At 39.6% G+C, this 17,676-nt stretch overlaps 1 protein-coding gene across 9 annotated transcripts in view; it reads right to left on the reverse strand.

Annotated features, from left to right (window-relative positions):
• atxn2 (ataxin 2) overlaps nt 1–17,676 on the reverse strand; it is a 103,854-nt gene that overhangs the window by 69,595 nt on the left and 16,583 nt on the right. For all 9 annotated transcript variants that reach the window (XR_005635912.1, XR_005635911.1, XR_005635908.1 and 6 more), the window contains exons 2-5: nt 14,254–14,290; nt 7,794–7,853; nt 3,441–3,512; nt 3,179–3,329 (exon numbers count right to left, since the gene is read on the reverse strand). Coding sequence is in view for 1 of the 9 variants with exons in the window: in XM_039772184.1 (XP_039628118.1) it covers nt 3,179–3,329; nt 3,441–3,512; nt 7,794–7,853; nt 14,254–14,290 (320 nt within the window). In the remaining 8 variants the exon portion in view is untranslated. The remainder of the gene's footprint in view (nt 1–3,178; nt 3,330–3,440; nt 3,513–7,793; nt 7,854–14,253; nt 14,291–17,676) is intronic.

The following is a 17,676-nucleotide window of genomic DNA, read 5'->3' on the forward strand; positions in this document are numbered from 1 at the left end:
TGTGTCTGTCTGTGTGCCTGTCCAGTTGGTAGGTCTCTTGTTTTTTGAGTAATAAAATGCACTTCATAGGTCATTCAGAAACATGAACTCTACTTTTGTAAATCCAATACCAAATGGCATGTAACAAATGCACTGCATCTGTCATTCCAACAGATGGCACATCACAACCATTAACACTGCTTTTATGAACCCCATAACAAATGGCATATAACAGCAACATATACACTGCGTGGAGCATGGCAAAAGTTAATGCAAGCGTCTACATTGATTACTTAGGTTTCAGCTAGCACAAACATTTTTTTGTCTTTTACAGAGTACAATTTCAAGTAAATATTTTGAATTTTGCAGAACTCCTTTTAAGGAGAGCAACTCCAAAAATGGCAAAACGCAAAAAACATTGTTACATGACTAAAAACGTGAAGAGATAAATAAAGGGAGAGCGACAAGCCTGAGACAGGAGTGTAACACAGCCTCTCTCTCCCACTTGCCAGCTGAACCATTTGACTCCCGGATCAATGAGCCAGTAGACGTCAGGCAGATTTAAATCAAATCCCCATCCCAGGGTGACATGCAGACAAGTCCTCAATAGCATTCGGAGTTGGGGACTGCGCTACTTAGCCAACAGGGACATCCAGGCTGCAGAATTCTCATGTCTGTCCCCATTTTAGTGGTTCTCAAATCAAGTATGACTGAAAACAAACAGTATGCCTTTTTTAATTTTAATAAACAGTCATATGAGGAAGTTTGGGAACCCCTCTCAGCCTGCATAATAACTGACTCTCCTTTCCACATAAAAGATAACAGTGGTATGTCTTTCATTTCCTAAGAACATCCGAGTACGTGAAAAACTGGCTGTGCACAAATGTGGGTCCCCTTGTCATTGTGCTGATTTGAATGCCTGTCACTGCTCAGTGCTGATTACTTGGTATGATGAGCTCGCTAAGCCGTGAACTTCATAGACAGGAGTGTCCAATCATGAGTGGTCAAAGGTATTTAAGGTGGCCAATTGCAAGTTGTGCTTCCTTCCCTTTGACTCTCCTCTGAAGAGTGACAGACAGCATGGGATCCTCAAAGCAACTCTCCAAAGATCTGAAAACAAAGATTGTTGAGTCTCCTGGTTTAGGGGAAGGCTACAAAAAGCCATCTCAGAGGTTTAAACTGTCAGTTTCAACTGTAAGGAATGGAATCAGGAAATGAAAGGCCACAGGCACAGTTGATGTTAAACCAGCAGGTCTGGCAGGCCAAAAAAAATACAGGAGCAGCATATGAGCAGGATTGTGAGAATGGTGACAGACAACCACAGATCACCTCCAAAGACCTGCGAGAACATCTCACTGCAGATGGTGTATCTGTACATCCTTCTACAATTCAGCACAATTTGCACAAAGAACATCTGTATGGCAGGGTGATGAGAAAGAAGTCCTTTCTGCACTCACGCCACAAACAGAGTCGCTTGTTGTATCAAATGCTCATTTAGACAAGCCAGATTCATTTTGGAACAAAGTGCTTTGGACTGATGAGACACAAATGGAGTTATTTGGTCAGAATAAAAAGTGCTTTGCATGGCAGAAGAAGAACACCGCATTCTAAGAAAAACACCTGCTACCTGCTGTCAAATTTGGTGGAGGATCCATCATGCTGTGGGGCTGTGAGGCTAGTTCAGGGACTGGGGCCCTTGTTAAAGTCGAGGGTCGGATGAATTCAAACCAATATCAACAAATTCTTTAGGATAATGTTCAAGAATCAATCACAAAGTTGAAGTTACGCAGGTGTTGGATATTCTAACAAGACAATGACCCAAAACACAGTTCGAAATGCAGAGGGAGAAGTCCAATTTTCTGGAATGGACGTCACAGTCCCCTGACTTGAATATGTTCTGAAATCTTTGGGATGATTTGAAGCAGGCTGTCCATCACATTGAACTGAACTGGAGAGATTTTGCACATTAGAAAACATTAGTGTTAGCTAATGTCTTCATTTCTTATTTTGTCTTTTATTTTTCTTTTCTTCATTATGTAAAGCACTTTTGAGTTAGGTTTTGTTTGAAAATGTGCTATATAAATACATTTTGTTGTTGTTGTTGTTGTAGTTATATGGGAGAATGGTGATTAATATCTCCATACACTCATCACAGGCTATAGGAGGACAGCATCTAGAGGCTCAAAGGAGCAAAAGGAGGCTCAACTAAGTATTGATGTCCTATCTCTGTTGGGGTGCCCACATTTATGCACCCGTCTAATTTTGTTATGATGCATATTTTCTGTTAATCCAATAAACTTCATGTCACTCCTGAAATACTACTGTCTCCATAAGGCATGTCAGATATTAAAAGGAAGTTGCTACTTTGAAAGCTCAGCCATTGATAAACAAAAATCCAACGAATTAAGAGGGCTTCCCAAACTTTTTCATATGACTGTAGATAACACAGTAAGATTCAACAAAAATGTGAAAACTGAACAGAAGGAGTGAAAGTTTTTCCAGTGCATTGCATTATTTATATTTAATACACAACATTTGATGCCATCATTGAGTTTCCACCCGCTATTGTAGCATTACTCAAAAGCGTTTGAATTTGACGCAGATTAAGATGTCAAATTTCTGAACACCAATCTAAGGATTGTCCTCTATTTTCATGTGCCTAAACTACTATATGGTTAGCATATTTAACAGAGTGGCGCATGAGAGCCTGACAACTGGAATGTTCTCAGTTCAGAATCAGGCTCTTGCATGCCCGACTGGACTTTATGACTCGTCCACACAAAATGTCTCGCATCTCAAGACACGTACATCACGTTCATTAGTGACTGTTCATCTCTAGAAATGAGCGAGAAAGGCCACTTGCATGTGTGCGCTCTGTAAAGACCTACCACTCTTTACACTAAAATAGCCTAAGACTGCCTGCAGTCCTGAAATGGAATAAGCAGGGTCGAGGGAAAAAAAAAAATTGGCTAAATGGATCTGACCTGCACATCAAAAAAATAAACATTTTTCTTTTTATTACTCTGGTGCAAAAGTGCAGGACTATTCGGAATATTTTAAACGAGTTATTTTTCTCTGAACTTTAGAGAATTGAAACAAAGCCTAAAAAGAAAACAATTTTAACGTGAGAACAAACAAACATTCATTAGTTTGAGAAAACCCAAAATAGGCAGGGAAACTGCTTAAAATGTGACATTACCTTTCCTTGCATAATTCAAGTCTACATCTTTGAACTGCACGACGACAACGTCCGAGGACTTAAAAATGATGCTCTCCACAATGTCCTCCCGCTTTGGACCAAGAGCACTATCTAAGCACTTACGGTGAACTGCATCCAGTACTAAGTCACACTGCAAACACAAAGAATAAAAAGCAATAATAATTAGAATTAGGTTGAACAGTAAAGTGTTAGACTGTTTCACCAAAAATAACAGAAAAAGGTTTTCCAAAGGGAGGATTACCTTGGGGCTGTAGGTTTTGAAAACTCCTTCATAGACTATTCCATTTTTTACTTTTAGTTCACATTTTGTACCCTAAAACAAAACAAGAGATTAGCTTCATTGATCCTTATTTCTAGTTCAATCTGGTAAAAGTTATAAAAACCAAGTCTGTTCAATTTCAACCTTAGTAAACAAACAGAAAAATGAAGGCAATCTAACCAAGGACAGAGGACGCTGTCAACCAATTTAATGATGCGGGCTGGGCCTCGTCTGGTCACACAGTCATGTCGGGAATCCAGGTGGAAGAGGTGATGCTGCCAGTCAGCACATGCTGGGTTTTGCCAGTTAGAAAAGTTCAAAACCCAGCTACGTCATTATTCTATGTGCACACCCTTGTTCACTTTCACAATGGATGGCTACCCAGCCTCTCGGTTATTTACCACACCAAGTTAACGTACCTGGACCACAGCTACAAATGAGAAACTTGTCCACGTTCCTGAATTATTCAGCAGACTTGTCAAGAAAGGCGGCGGGTGTGCCTTTATACCAACAGTAATATTTGAACAATCTGGACGAGAACAGGCCATTCAGCCCTACAAGGCTCACCAGTCCTATCCACTGATTTGTTCCAAAAAAAACATCAAGTCGAGTTTGGAAAGTCCCGAATGTCCTCCTGTCTACCACACTACTTGGTCTCTTATTCCAAGTGTTTATCCTTCTTTGTGTAAAGAAAAACTTCCTAATATTTGTGCAAAATTTCCCCTTAAGTTTCCAACTGTGTCCCCATGTTCTCGATGTCTCAATCCACTGGACTAATTCCCTTCATCATTTTAAACACTTCAGTCAGGTCTCCTCTTCATCTTCTTTTGCTTAAACTGTAAAGGCTAAGCTCTTTAAATCTTTCCTCATCACTCAACCCCTGGAGTCCCCCTAGTCGCTCTTCTCTGGACCTTCTCTAGTGTTGCTATGTCCTTATGGAGACCCAAACTGCACACCTTGCTCCAGATGAGGCCTCACCAGTGTGTTATAAAGCTTGAGCAGAACCTCATGTGACTTGTACCGCACACATCAAGGCGCTATATAACCTGACATTCTGTTAGCCTTCTTAATGGCTTCTGAACACTGTCGGGAAGTTGATAGCTTAGAGTCCATTATGACTCCTAAATCTTTCTCAAAAGGTGTACTCTTCATTTTCCGATCGCCCATTGTGATCTTTACATTTACTGACATAACATTTCAACCCCTGTAGCCCCCCATAATCAGCCTAGTCGCTCTTCTCTGGACCTTCTCTAGTGCTGTTATGTCCTTTTTGTAGCCTGGAGAACAAAACTGCACCCAGGAGTCCAGATGAGCCTCACCAGTGTGTTATAAAGCTTGAGCAGAACCTCCTGTGACTTGTACTCCACACATGAAGGCGCACTATAACCTGACAGTCTGTTAGCCTTCTTAATGGCTTCTGGACACTGTCTGGAAGTTGATAGCTTTGACTACAATATGCTGGTATAGCGGCTTAAGCCTCATTGTGACTGCCATGGCAGAAGTCTTCTTTGCTTTCTCTTTAAAATTGTCATCCTTTTTAGTCATTCTGGTATTTGTACAGACTACAGGGTCTTAAATTGGTTTGAACCCTAACTGGCAGGTAGGAAATTCTTTGTTAGTTGTGGTAATTATACTTTAAAGACCCCTGATATTCTATATGATGTTCCACAAGACTCTATCCTGGTCCGCTGCTCTTTTCGATTTAGATGCTTCTGTTAGGTCTGATTATCTCGGGTCATAACGTGAGCTACCATAGCTAATACTGATGACACACAACTGTACTTATCAATCGCGCCTGACGACCCCGACTCTCGATTCACTGACACAATGTCTTACTTGTGTTTCTGACTGGATGAGCAGTAATTTTCTCTAACTAAATAAAGAGAAAACAGAAACTTTAGTTATTGGAGAAAATATAATGAGGTTATTAGAAACAAACTTGATGTATTAGGATTAAAAGTCAAAACGGAGGTAAGGAATTTAGGGGTAACTATTGACACGGACCTGAATTTTAAATTGCATATTAATCAGATCACTAGGACAGCATTTTTCCACTTAAGAAATATAACAAAAGTTAGACCTCTTATATCATTGAAAGATGCTGAGAAATTAGCTCAAGGTTTTTTTTTTCAGTCGACTAGATTACTGTAATGCACTCCTCTCAGGACTACCCAAAAAAAAAAAAGACATAAATCGACTCAACTAGTGAAGAATGCAGCTGCTAGAATCTTAACTAGGAAAAAAGAAAATCTGAACACATCTCTCCAGTTATAATGTCAATACATTGGTTACCTGTGCCATTCAGAATTGACTTTAAAATCCTGCTTATGGTTTACAAAGCCTTAAATAATCTGCTCCATCTTATATTTCAGAATGTCTTACATCTTACACTCTAAATCGTAACCTTAGAACTTCAAATAAGTGTCTGCTTAGAATTCCAAGAGCTAAACTTAAAAGAAGTGGTGAGGCGGGCGGCCTTTTGCTGTTAAGCACCTCAAATCTGGAATAGACTGCCAATAGGAATTCGCTAGGCTGATACGGTGGAGCACTTTAAAACACTGCTTAAAAACACATTACTTTAACATGGCTTTCTCATAACTTGATCTTAGTTTAATCCTGATGCTCTGTATATTCAATTAAATATCTTGATTATTCATGGTGGCTCAAAAATCTGTACTGACCCCTACTCTCTCGTCTGTTCTTCTTCTGGTTTTCTGGGGTGGTGACCTGCGGCAACACAACCTGATCAAAGCACCGTGATGTCCCTCCTTGGGTGGATTAAAGGCCAGAAATCCACATGACCGTCATCATCAAGTCCTTCCATGAGAACCCGGAATACAATGAGGACTGAGTGAGGTCATTGATATGAGGTAGAATGTAGGCTGGGTGGTCTCGTGGCACTATGAACCCTTGCAGATTTTATTTTTTTTCTCCAGCCTTCTGGAGTTTTTTTTTTCCTGTCATCCCTGGCCATCAGACCTTACTTTTATTCTATGTTAATTAGCTTTGTCTTAATTTAAATTCTTATTTTGTCTTTTTTCTCTTTCTTCATCATGTAAAGTACTTTGAGCTGCATAATTAGTATGAAAATGTGCTGTAAAAATAAATGTTGTTGTTGTGTGTGCTTACATTCATCAATTTATTTATGTATGTATTTATTTAAATTTATTTTAAGAACTTCAGTAAAAGGTTGGGGATTGATTGATTAATAAAGTTCTATCTACAGTATCTTGAACCAATGCTCCTAGTTTTGCAGTCAGCTGTTAATGTTGAATGTTTCTATATGTTCTGTCCTTAGCCACCAGTCTGGGGGTTTCTGGGTCATTCGGTTTCCTCACATTCCAATACAAGACCCTGTTTGTCCAGACTACATGCATCCAGTAATAACTGATAACTTTATGAAGACGGGGAGCACAGACTCTCTCAGTAAGGTAATGAAAAAAAAAAAATAAAAAAGTGTCTGTGACAAGAGCCGCCAATTGGTTGCTACATCCAGAAATTCCACCTGGACTGGAATCTTAAACTTCCTTCTTTGTTATTAAAAGTGTAACACAGATCCAGGTGGGTGTGTGGCGAGAGGGCTGTCATCTTGAAACTACCGAGTCATGTGCTTGAAGCAGAGACCACGACAACCTGGAAGTAAAATCTGGAGGAGATAATCAGGACAGCTTAGCGATCAGCAAAGTGACAAATGGACTGGGCCCTCCTCTCACTCCTCCAATTTCTCAGGTTCTTTTCTTAACACAGTATGAAGACAAACAAAAGTAAGGCACATGAGAAACCAAAAACACTACATGAAACATACCAAGCAGAATGCATTATACGAGGGACGTTCAAAATGTTTCCACAATTTTAGATTTTTGTTGGAAACGGTGAAGGTGGGAGGGAGGAGCTGGGAAATTTGCATCGCAAAGGAAGGTGACTCTGCAAAAAAGTGATGTCTTTTGTTTTCGAAATTCTTAATAAACAGAGTTAAATAAATAAAAAATAAAAAAAAGTGTACAAACTTTTTGAACGTCCCTCTTGATACTTCACGTGATGCTTAAACAGCAGAAAAATACTAACCAGTAACAATTCTTAAAGCGAAATAAAACACTTCCAGGAAAAATAAAAGATAAACTTCTCAAGATATCAGTGTGATCATTTTATATAAAATTTAACAATCTATTTGACTTAAAGATAAAAAGAAACTCAAAACCTTAACTCACTAAACGAACATTTACACAGATATGAAAAAAAAAGCAATTAAAGCAACCGAGGACTGAAAAATAGTATGACATTATTAAGAAATAAAAACAATTCCTCCAAGCCGTTTTGAAAGGCTTGCATACTTACTACAACAGATGTTAGGACATGCACCATTCTCATGTTCGCATACACGCCATCAAACGGTACCTGAGGAAATAAAACAAAATGAACAGCTATCATCAGATAAGTCCCAAACACATATGGCAAATATCACAAAAGACAGACACAAAAAGACACACACAGAGCCACAAAGAGTGTCTGGAGGGGTCATGGGGGCACAAACATGAAACGTGTGCACTCAAACAGGAAAAACTCCAACCGCGTCAGCAGAAAGCCATCACTTTGTCTCATCCCAGAAATCTGCCAACGACGAGGCCCAAAGCACCTAAATCTGAAAACTACACCGGGGGCACTCGCCGTACAACAGCTGACCCCTAAAGGTCAAGCAAAAAGACCATTGTTCCTTGGGGATTAATAAGGTACGAGGGGGAGTGAAGCTAAAGTTAGAAAATGGAGAGAACCTTCACAAAACTGATCATGTCATAACTCAATGGAGTCTCCACCCTTCTCAATGCACTTGTGCCACCTGCCTGGCAGTGCCAGCAGAATAAAAGGATTTCTCTTGTCTTCTTCACGTCGTCATTTGTCTTGAATCGACGACCAACCAGATAATTTTTTTTTTTTTTGGTGGTGCCAAATCTGGAGTATTAGGAGGATGTGGCGATACTTCAAACGTCAGTTTCTCCAGACAAGCCTTGGTGTTCTTAGCAGTGTGTGTTTCATTGTCTTGCAGACCACAAAGGAACTCCTTGAGACAGCAGCCCCTGCCGCTTCACAGTGGTCTCCAGCAAGTCACAGGAACTTGCACTTAGTGACTGTAGCACCCCTCGGCATGTAGTGTTTGACAATAACGGAGGTGCACGAGTGGTGGAGAAGATGAGACAAAGCTTTTTATTCTGCTGGCACTTCCAGGCGCAAGTGCATTGAGGAGGTTGGAGACTCCATTGGTCTTATTTTTGATTCCTCCCTTTCTTATTCCTCCCACATAAACCACATTAAGAAACTTTTGTACTTTCTCCTTCGTCACATATCCCGTGTTCTATCCTTCCTCTCCTTTTCTAATGCTGAGGAACTTGTCCCTGTTTTTATCACATCATGCAGTACATTGATTACTGTAATCCCCTACCGGCAGGTGATCCTTCTAATCTTACATCACAGCTCCAGTTGATTCAAATCTCACACCCATCCTGCTCCGTCTTCACTGGCTCCCTGTGTCTTACAGAATCGAATATAAAATCCTACTAATAACCTACAAAGCCTTACATAACCTTGCGCCAAACTACATCAGTGACCTTCTAAATCGCTAGGCTCCTGCTCGCCTACTATGGTCCTCCAATTCTGGTAATCTTGCTGTGCCCCACACTAACCTGCACTCCATGGGTGACAGCAGGGCCTTCAGCTCCATGGCACCTAGACTTGGGAATGACATCCCAAAATTAATGAGATCAGCCAACTCCATTCATTCCTTTAAAAAGCAAATTAAAACTCCTATTTAGGAAGGCTTTTAACTTAACATTCTGCCATTTCTTTCAGTTTACCTCTCTGTCCAGGTGCTCAGGATAATGTGTGTGTCTTTTATTTCACTAATTAGGTTATTTGTTAGGTTTTTCTTTTAGTATCGAATTTAGTATTTTATTCTGGTTTATTGCCCTTTATTCTATTTAATGATTTGTTATCTGTTTCATTGTTCTACTCAGGAAAACATTTGTATCCAATGTTAAAAATATACCCTGCTGTTTTATTTTTTCGAAGACTCTGTGAAGCGCCTTGAGCATGGGAAAGGCACTATATAAATAACATGTATTATTATTATTGAGAAATGACCTGATCAGTTTTGTGAAGGTTCGCTCCATTTTCTAATAAATCCTATTTTCTAACTTTAGCTCGACTCCCCCTCATGTATCATCATCATCATCATCATCACCACCACTGCATTGTGGATTGGACATCAAAAGCATGTTAAGAATAAGACCACCACCTCCTCAGTCATCACCTTTAGATACATGGTAGGGGAATGTTTACATTGCTCTATTCTACATACTTTTTAAGTTTAATAAAAAACAAATCACAATTATGCAACTTTAAAATGTAAAATTAAAGCTAGGGGACTAAAAGCAGACACAGATAAATATTATTAATTTACAACCTCACCTATCGATGAAGGTCAGTCAAATGTGTGCAACACAAGATTCTCTTGAAATCATAAACCAACCTCTGTGGCATACCCTACTTAGTGGTCTTTGAAAAGGTTTTTTCATTTTTTTATTTATTTTTTACCAATAACTAACCATTATTTAGGGTCATTCCACAGGTACAGCAACCAAACACCTCAAGGTCCTTTATAGAGCAAAGAGACCGTACAAATGATTACATTTCTGCTTTTACAGCACGAATACAGGCAGGTTAAGTGACATGTTCGAGGTCACGATGTGACTCAGAGGTGAGGTCTCTGGGATTTTCAAGTCCAGTGCTTTAGCTAATACAGCTGAATGCTGTAACACAAATGTAATTGAGAGCACACAGGTGACATATGGCAAGTCTCTGTGTATCCATCCAGTTTTTGTCATTCCAACAGATGGTGCATCACAAACATTGACTGTGCTTTTATGGATCTCATTCCAAATGGCAGACATATACGCATTGCATGGTATACTACAAATACTGTATTAATCCTGATGTCTACATTGATTACTTAGATGTCAACCTGTACAAAATTTGTTTTTTTTTTTTTAATTTGCGACATTCTGACTACTGAATTTTCCCTTATAACAAGAGCAATTCCAAAGATGCCAAAATGAACCCCTTACCAAATGGCATGAGAGAGACAAGTGCACTGCATTTGTCATTCCAACACATGGCGTATCACAAACATTAATGTTCACACATTATATATATATATATATATATACACATACATACATACATACATACATACATACATACATACATACATACTAGATAGCTGACGCCTGCCGTAGCATACGGCGGTTTAAGAATAGGAACAGAAAACAGTGCATTGCCTTCGTCAACCGTTTGTGTCAAGAAATAACCGACTGATAAGAACAGGCAGTTGCCGGATCCCGGAATAGAGATGACGTTGTACAAAAACCCGTCGACAAAGAAGATACTGTCATTCATTTTATAACAAAGGCTTAGGAAACAACCGTCGCAGTATAACGAAAATGGCAAGGTGTATGGGAGGCCTCAGGCAGCGTGGGGAAGGGTTTGGAAAAGGACGAATAGGAATCGTGAAATGCCGTGTCAGCTGCGTGTGGACGGGACCAGTTTTGAAGAGGAAGGTACACAGTAGTCCAAAGGAGGAATAGGAATCGAGAAATGCCTTCAAGCTTTAAGAGCATAAACAGAGAAACAGAATATGCAAAACTATCACCAAAGCATAATGCATTGACATTTCATGTTGCTTTATTAACCTTCATCTCCCCATCTACAAAAATTGATAAAATATACACACACACACTCATATATACAAATAAATATACATATAAATAAATTTAAATATATATATATATATATATATATATATAAATAAATAAATATATATAAATAAATATAAATATGTATGTATGTAAGTGTGCGTGTGTGTGTCTCTCTATATATAAGCCCTTGCCTCTTCTTTGTATGGCCTGGGGGATATGGACAGAACAGTACCTCCCCCGGGATGTTACAGGGCAGCCCCCAAGTTTAGCAGTGGTGCCTTAGATTGAAGTACTTTAGAACCCTGTTGGGATCCAGGGGTGTCACCAGGGGGTGCTGCAGTGGTTCCTGAGCCTGTGTGGGCGGTTCTTCCAACCACACCCGGAAGTGCAGCCAGAAATGGGTCATTAAACACATGGAGCACTTCCAGGTGGGCTATAAAAGGAGCCAGAAGCCACTACTCCAGGAGCCAGAGTCGGGAGGAGGGAGACAAAGCTTGACAGAAAAGAGTGGAGGAGATAAAAGAAAAGAAGTATTGTGATTGTGTTCGGTGCTTATTGTGACTGTGTTGTGCCTGTGGGAACGGAGAAGGCGTTACCCACAGGTGAAGAAAAATACAACATGTATTTGTGTATTTGTTTTACAAGTGTGCCTCCTGTGTCTGTCTGTGCCAGGTTATGCACTGGAATGGCACTTTTGTCACAACACACACACAAAATAAAATATACACTCACAAACAAATAAATAAATGGGTGCAACCAGCAACTCCCCCTTAGAAGGCCAGTGAACTTCCATCTAGGAAAGTAGATTTTGACAAAAAACGTCTCAAATTCATAAAGACAAACCACAGCTTTGAGAAGAACTGAAAGTCTGCAAACAGCAAAGCCTGTGGCGGTAAACAATTAACTCGCTCACCACAGTGACACAACTTAAACATTCAAGTCAAAAGGAGCAAGGGGCAGAAAGGCAACACAAACACTACTAGGCTAGATCAATAAAACTGTTCCCACATTCTGCCTTGGAAAAAGATGACTAAACAGTTATTGCCCTTAGTTACAATCACGATGGCTCTTGGACAAGAACAGCCAAGTTTTTTATATAAACATTATCATGAATAAAATATGAAAAAAAAAAAAAAGTAACAATCAAACCACATTTTACAAACATAAAGATATCATCTCAGTGCCGTATTTGACACAAAATAATGCTAAAAATGCTTTAAAAACACCTAGCAAAGCTGAAAAGTGATAAGGCTACTGTATTAGAAAAACAGTCCTACTGACAATATGATTTGTTTCCACTTTCTTAAATAAGTACTCTAAAGGCATAACAAGTAAAAAGGTCAAAACCTTGAGAAATTCATATTTTATATTATAAACACACATATACATAAATATATACTGCTTTAGAACATTTCTCATTCCCTCTACAGATCTTTCAAGTAACACTTCAAGGACATGTGACATGACTGCAGATTTCAAGGCTCCTAGATGCACACCTTTCACCTCACCGCCTTCATAGCCAACCCAAAAACACCATCGTTCTCCGGTCCAAGGCAGACTCACAATTGGTGATGTTCCTTACTGTACACGTTAATTCACTCTTATTATTTTGTTCCATAAAGTGAAGTTTTCAAGACTATCAAAGCGTGTGAGCTCCCCAGCCTCAGTGGTTACCATCCAATAGACCCCCTGAATTTGGTAAACCACACCACTTACCCACCTTGTTGTCTGAAGTAGGGGTGCTGACAGTGGAATGGAAATAATGGAAATGGCAAGATATCAATTTGTTTTTTGGAAACTCAAGAAATTCTGGTTACTGCTTATTTTATCTACATGTATCTGTACTTATTCTCAAATTAAACATTGTTTTTTAAATTCTTACTGCCCAGATAACGATCATAAAAATATTATCATGGATAGCCTTTAGGATTTCCTCACAGAATTTTAGTAAGAACTAAAAGCCTAATATTTTATCTTCTTCTTCTTTCGGCTGCTCCTGTTAGGGGTTACCACAGCGGATCATCTTCTTCCATATCTTCCTGTCCAACTCCATCTTGTTCTGTCACACCCATCACCTGCATGTCCTCTCTCACCACATCCATAAACTTTCCTCTTGTCCTCTTCCCTGGCAGCTCTAGCCTTAACATCCTTCTCCCAATATACCCAGCATCTCTCCTCTGCACATGTCCAAACCAACACAATCTCACTGCTCTGATTTTGTCCCCCAACCATCCAACTTGAGCTGACCCTCTAATGTCCTAATTTCTAATCCTGTCCATCCTCGTCACACCCAATGCAAATCTTGACATCTTTAACTCTGCCACCTCCAGCTCTGTCTCCTGTGCCACCATGTCCAGCCCATATAACATAGCTGGTCTCACTACCGTCCTGTTGTCCTTCCCTTTAACTCTTGCTGATACCCGTCTGTCACCAATCACTCCTGACACTCTTCTCCACCCATTCCTTCCTGCCTACACTCTCTTTTTCATTTCTCTTCCACAATCCCCATTACTCTGTACTGTTGATCCCAAGTATTTGAACTCCTCCACCTTCGCCAACTCTACTCCCTCATCCTCACCACTCCACTGACCTCCCTCTCATTCACACACATATATTCTGTCTTGGTGGTCCTACTGACCTTCATTCCTCTCCTCTCATATCTCCACCTGTCCAGGGTCTCCTTGACCTTCAGATCACAATGTCATCAGCAAACATCATAGTCTATGGGGACTTCTGTCTAATCTCGTCTGTCAACCTGTCCATCACCATTGCAAATAAGAAAGGACTCAGAGCCGATCCCTGATGTAATTCCACCTTCTGTCATTCTTACTGCAGACCTCACCACTGTCACACTTCCCTCGTACATATCCTGTGCCACTCTTACATACTTCTCTGCCACTGAAAATTAGTACATTTTTCCAGCTTTCTAATTATTTTGTACACAAAAGGATCTGTTAGTTGACGTTCAATATTTTTATATATATATATATATATATATATATATATATATATATATATATATTTTTTTTTTTTTATATATATATACTTACAGAGGCTGACGGGGGACCTTTTCCACTGTTGCGACCCCTGCAATAAAAACACAAAAAAAAACACATTAAGAACTACTAAATATGTGCTATGCAGAAAAAGAAGTATATAAATAATGCATCCGTAACACTGTGTTTGCCCAGAGGGGACTGGGCGGTCTCGTGGTCTGGAACCCCTTCAGATTTCATTTTTTTCTCCAGCTTTTGGAGTTTTTTTTTTTTCTGTCCACCCTGGCCATTGGACCTTACTTATTCTATGTTAATTAATGTTGACATATGATTATTTTTTATTGTGTCTTCTATTTTTCTATTCATTTTGTAAAGCACTTTGAGCTACATTTTTTGTATGAATATGTGCTATATAAATAAATGTTGATTGATTGATTCTGCAAACCACACAACACAATGGGAGATATTTGTACACATTCCACATGGGTGTTAGAAAGACAACAATCCCATGGTGAAGAATCTAATCGGATACACCAACCAATGTATTCTTCAACACTGCGTTCAGAAACCATACACACTGCTTACATCAACTTAAAGTAAAAATCACAAACGTGCAGATACGTACGTACTGATAAACACCAAGTTATTTCCAGAACCTTGACTACCAGCGTCTCCTTTTCCTTTTTAACGTTTGCACCCCTGTTAAGCCTGCCTTTCTGCAGGTCAGTCCAATAATTCACACTGTCTGTAAAGAGAGTCTTGGATTTGCTTTATTGATAAGGAATCAAACAACTGCTGTGGTTTATGGCCATGGAGCCCCCCAGACTTGAGCGTAGCTGTAGACCTTAACTTCGGTAATGACTTGTAACTGGGGGTTGCCTGTATACTGCTCACTATTTGTACACTAATGACTAAAAGTTTTTCTTCAAATTTAATGAACTGAAATGCAATGAATGACCTGCAGTGGTGAGCAGGTAAGCAGTAAGTGCCAGAGATTTAAAATTTAAGTTAGCAAAAACTGAAATAAAAAAGGAAATTTTAGAGTATTACAAATAATCTTCTTCAGGGAACAACTAATGGGTCACGACCCACACGTGTTCTGCCACAGCTCAAGTAAATGAAGCCTCTCAAGTTGAAGTGTACAATTTGCACAGGTGTCCCAACTTGTGTTGATTACTTAAAAACTCTCCGTGTGTCTTAAAGCCGAGCTGAACAGACCGTGTTCCTACACCATCTGAAGTGCTACTTGGACAATATTCCAGTGAGAACGGCAAGAAAATGGCAAATGACAAATGAAATGAGATCGAACATCATTACCATTACAAGTGTAGGACTTTCATTTAGAGAAACTGCAAAAACAATCCAAGTGTCAGTAAGTCCACTGGAGTTCTACTCAATCCTTTCAAGTTGAAGCGTACAGTTTGTACAGGTGTCCTAACTTCAGCTAGGCGTTTTTAAGTCATCGGCAGAACAGACCGTGTTCCTACATCATCTGAAGTGCTACATGGACAATATTCCAGTGATAACGGCAAGAATTCACAAACGAAACGAGTCAGAGTATTATCTACATTTAGAGAAACCCAAGTATCAGAGGAGTCCAAAAGCCATTGGGAACTGGGAAAAAACTCTGACATGAAGAGATTTGGCAGAGCCAAAGTCACAAGCTAATCAGATGGCAAGTTTCCGAGGGTCACCAGCTTGCATGATCACAGGCGCCTTCAGCTTCAACAGCACAACAGCTTCAAGCACAACTTAACAGTGCAGGTTGAAAAAAAGCGAGCGTACCCTTGTAAAAAATAAAACAATTCATCAAAAATCTGAAATACAAAACGAATGGTTTTGGTTCCCTCATGGCACCTCATGGTTTAAAATTATCCATTTAGAATACAAATAGTAGTGCCTTAACTGTCTTTGATGCAAATTGCTTTCCCATTTAGATGTTACCAAGAAAACTATAGAATAGATAGAATGAGGAAAACTTCATTACTGAAATGCAAAACAAGCAAACTTAAAAATAGCACCAAGCATTCACCAAATATGTTAACATGCACATTTACATTCCAAATTAGTTCAAACTTGAATGGGTAACCAAACATTTGAACAGTACTTTAGATTAGACAAACTCTTATTAATCCCATGGAGAATTACAATTTATCTGCTTCTATAAGAAGAAGGAGGCCAAAACAAAGTCCAAGGGAAGTCAGCAACACGTTCCATAGTTACTGCTTTCTGATGCATTTCACTCTGAAAATGCTTGTGGATGCTGTTGAAGCCCATCAGCAACGCAATCTGAAAACCTTTAGTGATCGATCGATAGTTAGATACTTTATTAATCCCAAGGGGAAAGTCACATACTCCAGCAGCAGCAGACTGATAATAACAATATTAAATTAACGAGTGATAACAATGCAGGTATAACAGACAATAACTTTGTATAATGTTAACGTTTACCCCCCCCCCCCCCCCCCCGGGTGAAATTTAAGAGTCGCCTAGCATGGGGTCTCCTCAGTCTGTCAGTGGAGCAGGACGGTGACAGCAGTCTGTAGCTGAAGCTGCTTCTCTGTCTGGAGATGATCCTGTTCAGTGGATTCGCCATTATTGACAGGACCCTGCTCAGCGCCCGTCGCTCTGCCACGGATGTCAAACTGTCCAGCTCCGTGCCTATAAAAGAGCCCGCCTTCCTCCCCAGTTTGTCCAGGCATGAATTAAATTGAATTATTAAAACCACTCAGTAAGCTTTTGGTGACACCACACTGTAACCTGTCTGTCCTTTTCGGACTGCTATCCCAATGGATCTAACTTGGGCATCCAACAGTGGACTATAAGACACTTTAGTAACCCTTTAGCTAAGATACGGCAAAAACACATCTATTACTCATTTACTTTTATGTACCAAGACCTTAACAAAGGCATATTTGGGTCTCCATAACAATTCTCAAATCAGCAGCAGACTGGTTATTCTTTTCTGTGCGGTGTAGCATATTGACATGCTGGTAAAATGACTTGTTAATATGAAGGATTCACTGGTCTTATACTAAATATGAAATATCCAGAGAAATATGTCTCCGTTACGCCCCCTCAGACCACTCCAGGGTGACGTTTCGTTAGCCGGTCACATTGTGGAGATGAACACACACTTCACTGATGCTGGTCTTGGTACATGACAGTATATGAGTAATAAACTCATATACAGTACCTAAAATGCATTCAGAATTGATGCTAAAACAATGCCTCTCTATAAACAGAGCACAAGTTAAAAAGAGTTGAGGATTTTTGGAATGTTTCTACAACTGACAAATCCTTCTTATGTAATAATGCACTACAGTGGCTGTCTGTCAGTCCAGGATTTTAAATCAACTGTAGCTTGCAAACCGTATGACCTGAAATTTGGTACACGTATACCATGTGACCTCTACTATCCGCTTTCGGGGCGATAATTGACCTCCAAGGTTAGTCCTCTTTTTATTTTATTGTAGA

This window comes from Polypterus senegalus, chromosome 12, assembly GCF_016835505.1.
Source record: "Polypterus senegalus isolate Bchr_013 chromosome 12, ASM1683550v1, whole genome shotgun sequence".
In the NCBI taxonomy this organism is placed as follows: Eukaryota; Metazoa; Chordata; class Cladistia; order Polypteriformes; family Polypteridae; genus Polypterus; species Polypterus senegalus.